We start from the raw sequence: 5,454 nt of genomic DNA, 5'->3' as shown, positions 1-5,454 counted from the left end.
TATATATATATATATATATATATATAAAATACTTAAAACAAATATAAAGATGTTTGCAATTGGCAAGATTTATCGCGGTTTGTGTGTAACAGATTCTTTCTTTCAATAAAGAAAGCGATTCGCCGGAACATCGATTGCACCGCGACAACTACTAGGTGGCGGATTATCATCATCGGTATTGTTATGCTGTCTCAAAGGTTTTGTCGGAAGTTGACTACGCTGTGACGCTATCGCTCGACGTCTGAGCTCCTCTATATAATCTGTAGTGTCATTCGCTACTAATTCCTGTAAACGTTTATTTAAAGTCGATAATTCGGGCTTATCGTCTTCGTAGATCCCATGAGCTCCCGACTTTTCGTAAAACAATATATAGGGTGTATCAGGAGGTTTCAAGCTCTTGAAGTCCTCAAATGTGGTTTGGGTTACAAAACTGTCGTTAAATTTATACCAATTCTGCTTGGAATCACAAGCATACGTGAAATAGTGTCCATAATCCATACTATATCCAGAATGCACGACAGCAGCATACAAGTGATACGTTTCGGCTACGGTATATGATATCGCCGATACTGGCAACTGTATAGTATCATTATATACTACCTTATGCCGAAGTTTTGTCCTTAATCGAGAATCAAAATCATATCGGAAGTGTTTCAGCGTTAAAATCAAATGTGCGGGTGCTTGTAAGATCGTAATGATCCTCTGCGCGTCGCATAATTTCGTACACTTGTCGCATCGATACTTGTTTTCCCCCGTAAGTTTCTCCGGCGTGAGATAATAGTTAATGAGATCTTGAACGGAAACTTCTTGGTTTTCCTGTATCTCTTCGGGAAAACACAACTGCAGGTCACGAAATTTGTCCGTATTGCGAGAGCTAGTGTCACATTGTGCGCATTGATAAGTGATCTGACATTCTCCACCTAGTACTCTGTGTACAAGAGACGTGTAAGTGCCTGTTTCTTCACCGCCTACGGATTGTATACCGCTGTCAGTTGAATCCGAATGAGAATCGCTAAGCCGTTGTCCTAGTTCTTCGCCTGTTACAAAAACATTCAAAATATTCAATTCAAATACAAAATGTATCACCTAATTGTGATGTAAATATAAACAAAATGGGAGCATGTTTATAATTCAATCATATATAAACGAAAATTACCTCGTGTAAAATCCGCCAATGATTGTGTTTTCCTTTGTAAAGCCAAGCCTTCTGTTAGATCTTCTTCAGTTGTCCAACGTTTAATACTACTTTTTGTTGGCTCCATCGGCAATGTTATATCATCTTCTTGCTTTTCAATTTTACATTTAAGAGTTGCTGTGCTATCATTCCCTCCACAGTTTGAATTGGCAGATTTTTCTTGCTCGTGCAGGACATCCAGAAGATGACTATAAAAAAAGTTATTAGTAGTTATAAGTTATATATAATTAAAAATTTATATATAAAGAAAAAGAGAGAATAAATATAATTTTGCTATTTTATTTATGTAATTTTATTAATATCTAATTTGCATTTATACATCGATATAACAAATAGAATTGTTTAATTATAATTTCGAGCAAAAATGATATAACCAAAACGATATACTAACCAGAGAAATTCTGAGCTATCCTGTTGCTGTCCAGGCAAAAAATACGTTGGCCGCGATGCTCGTAATATTTCAGTCGGTGCCAAACATATTCTCTTAGAATATAATAGTAATGCGAACAAATTTTGAAGTCTCTCCAGCAAGGGTGTTTTACCCGATTCATTTAAAGAACGATAGTTCAATACTTCTTGGCAGAATTGTCTGGTCATTAATAAGGCTTGTAGTACACTATTCATGTAGCAAGTATTTCCCAGGTTGGACAGTCCAACTTTTCCAGACAATGGCCTTTCTGGTTCCACAATTGGTTCAAACTCTTTTGTCTCGTCTATCCACACTGGCTCTCTGCAGAGTTCTTTGACAACATGCATTCGCGGTAGTACAGGATAAGGATAATTCTCTGTATTTCCACATGGCATACAAATAGAAAATCTCTTACTGTACACTTTCATAATGTCAACCAAATTTTGTATGCACTCTTTACTGGAATCTGAATCTTCCTTCATTAGATCTTTTATCAACGTCGGTATTCTTTTAACTACATTCTGAACAAATGACAATGAGCTTTGCCTCTTTAAGATGTAAAATATGATGTTGGAAGCATTTTGACGGATTACTGGTACTAGCAACACGCTGCACATTAATACTAATATATCTATCGACGATTCTGTAAGTTCAAGAAGAGTAGAATACTTTTGTTGTTTCTCCAAACCACGTATGAATTCCATAATCCAAACGCTCAGTCGATCTTCAAGCCATTTCGGTAGCCAATTGCACAGAACTTTTAAGGCTTGTATCAATTGATGATCGGTATGGGACTGAGATAAGATCCAATCTACTGCCTGTGGAATAACGGAAGCTTCCACAAGCTGTAATATGGTAGCGAGTCCTGGGCCTGGCTCCTGCTTTCTATTTGTGTCAGATATAATATTGTACAAAGTTTGGAGACAAGTAAACATTAGAATGTCACGCTCGCCGTTCTTTATGTTTGAACACAGCCCCTTGAGAAAATGCTGAATTTTAGTAGTGTTGTCATAGAACTCGGATATTTTTTTCGGCTCCAAGGGCATTTGAAAGGAAGACAGACTTGTGACTATCGCCTCGCAGAGCTTCGTGTGATTCGCCGACCGGGGCAGGTATGCCCTGTGCTCTGCCAATGTGTTGAGAAGCTCAGTTAAGTGCGACATGTCATCAATATCCGTGTTCTGTAGCAGTAGGGCGACGTCATTCGAAATGGGATTGATATTGAAACGTTTCTCTGTGATGTGTCCGGACATCCAGACCATGATTTTCGGTATCTCCGACACGTTCGCTATCTTACTCCGAAGAATATCTCTGAGAGTATCCTCGCAATCGATTAGCTGGCCGAGTTCACGGTCCTGTAGATTTTGCAACATCAGCCAGCCGTCGTTAACGGCTGCATTGTCTCCCGACACTATCAATTTCAGATAATGCCCGATGTCATTCTTCAATACGTGCTCGGTATCCATCTCGTTAGGTCGATCGCACTCGAATTTTTGTTGCAACTTATCCTAGCTTAGAATTATTAAAGATGGGATAATTAACCTTCAATCGACGATGAGTCTTGAGAAAATCAAAATTATATATCCCATGGTGACGAAAAAGCGTAAAGAAGGAAAAAAAGAACAAGTACTGTGGCATGAATCATATGCTACTCAAGATAATAGTCAGTTTGGATAGGAAGATGCATTGCAATTTATGACTTCCGTGCCTCCGAACATCGACTAGGGAATAAAGTGCAATTTGTATTCATTGCACTCTTTTTAATGCAACTAGTACAATTGAGTGCAAATCGGTTTACATATTTTCAATATTAATATTGTTAATAAATGATTTAATTCTTTCTAAGATTGTCATCACAATAAAGAATATATAATTAAAAGGATTAAATTATTTATTAACACTTCGGTTTGCATTCAATTGCACTCAGAGTCTGCAAATCTTAATACGTAAAAAATTTCAAATGGTAAAGTATATAAGTATATAATATAAGTATAAAATATAACAATAACAGGGAAAATTTGTAAAAATTCTTAAAAATAAATTGTAAAACTAAAATAATATACAAAAATGATTAAAAGAAAAGGCAAATACAGACTTTTGCAAAATGCTATAGTCTTAAAAACATGACGAACCAATCAGAGTTGTATTGATCTTAAGCATTAACTTAAAACGGTCTTAAACATTAAGATCCGACCATGAATACCGGCCATAAATACTGGCCTATATCTATTGTGTTTCGGGACTAAAATCTAAATTAAATAAAATCTAAGTTAAATAAATTAAGAAATAAATAATTAAATATATAAAAATAATAAATTTCGCAAATAAATATGCAATCTATTTATATAAATCTGTACAACAATATTAATATACTAAGGGAGTTATTCATTATTAGTTTTTATTTTAAGAACCATGATTGGTTCACAATGGCTATGATCAAAGTATCGCTACAAATGCTTTGAAGCATTTAATGGACCAATTAGAAGAAAGAATTTTACAAATTGACCAATTAAAAAACGCTTCAAAGTGTTTGGAGTATCACGTTGACTGTACCCAACATCTTAAGACAGTACTTGAGATAGTCCTAAATGGCTGCGTCTTCAACTGTTGTACAATTCTTCAATACGATTGGTTCTTATTTTTGATTCCTTATAAATCTAAACATATAAACCAATTATAATGAAGAATTTTACAAGGGACTCCGCATAAAAGGAAACAGGGAACATAGAATAGAGAATAAGAATTTCAATCTATCAGAAACTGTGTATTCCACAATACATAATTTCTGATAAGGATGAAATTCTTATTCTTTATTCTCTCTTCCTTGTTCCTTTTATTGTGTGAAGTCCATAATAGTTGCTTTCTCTGCTAAACGCAACCATTATAACATCCCATTTTTTTAAACATCCAATAAGAGAACTCGCTTCGTGGGGACAAAAATGTCCCCAAAAATGACCACTCCCCATTCAAATTTCCTAGCCAATATTTGTTCAGGGACAATGATTGGTCTCGTTGGCAACAACGCGAGTCCGAGAGTTTCGTGTCCGAGTTCCTGTCCGACATGGAGCGCTGATGGAGCGCGAGAGAGCGCGGCCAAGAATAGCGTGTAGCACGCGAATCTAAGCCGTTCCGTAAATGAGTGCCTAGCAGAGGTGGTGTTCGACCGAAGGCGATCGTACACGACCGCTCCCTCCGGATAACCTCGTCAAGACGTGAAACTCCGGCGCGATCGACAATAACACTCGGACGGGTAACACGGGCCCCGGGTGTGTTCCGCTCTCTCATATATATGGAGCAGAATCGCGGGAAACGCCTGTTTCACGTGCCGTATCGCGCGCAGTGAAACACGAGTGTATGTGTGCGTGCGTGCGTGCGTGCGTGCGTGTTCACGTAGCGCAGTCGCCGCCACCGCCGTCGTCATCGTCGTAATCGTCTTCGCCGCCGCCACTGCCACCGCCACCGCCGCCGCCGTCGTCGCCGTGCAGAGTAAAGTGGAAGAAGACACGAAGGGCGCGGAGAGAAGGGCAAGATAGAGAGGGAACGAAACGGACAAGAGATAGGCTGCGAGGGAGAACCGAGAACGGGAGCGGCAAGCCGAGAGAAGTAGAGAACTGGAGAGAACGAAGAAGAACGAGTCACAAGTGCGAGTGAATGAGTGAGCGACTGTGTGCGCGTGTACGTAAGGTTGCATGTGTGGCGCCGCGCGGCCGCGCGTGTGTGCCAAGCGAGTGCGAGAAGAAGGAGAGAAGCCCGTGCGCGCGACAAGAGGAGCGATTATAGGAGCAGCCTGCCGCTTCTCTGCCTTGCCCTCTTGAGGAAAGAGGAGGACGCGCTTTTTTTCCTCCTCGCT

General features: G+C 39.2%; 1 protein-coding gene across 1 annotated transcript; it reads right to left on the bottom strand.

Moving 5' to 3' along the window:
• Nucleotides 1–61: 61 nt before the first annotated feature.
• Nucleotides 62–3,219, bottom strand: LOC108690362 (ubiquitin carboxyl-terminal hydrolase 35-like). The gene is made up of 3 exons (XM_018197610.1): nucleotides 1,587–3,219; nucleotides 1,157–1,383; nucleotides 62–1,037 (listed from the first exon to the last, which is right to left on the bottom strand). The coding sequence occupies exons 1-3, from the start codon at nucleotides 3,068–3,070 to the stop codon at nucleotides 103–105; spliced, it is 2,646 nt and encodes an 881-aa protein (XP_018053099.1). The 5' UTR covers nucleotides 3,071–3,219; the 3' UTR covers nucleotides 62–102.
• Between the last annotated feature and the right edge of the window lie 2,235 nt (nucleotides 3,220–5,454).

This window comes from Atta colombica, unplaced genomic scaffold, assembly GCF_001594045.1.
Source record: "Atta colombica isolate Treedump-2 unplaced genomic scaffold, Acol1.0 scaffold32, whole genome shotgun sequence".
Lineage (NCBI taxonomy): Eukaryota > Metazoa > Arthropoda > Insecta > Hymenoptera > Formicidae > Atta > Atta colombica.
This window is presented reverse-complemented; position numbering and strand designations above follow the sequence as displayed.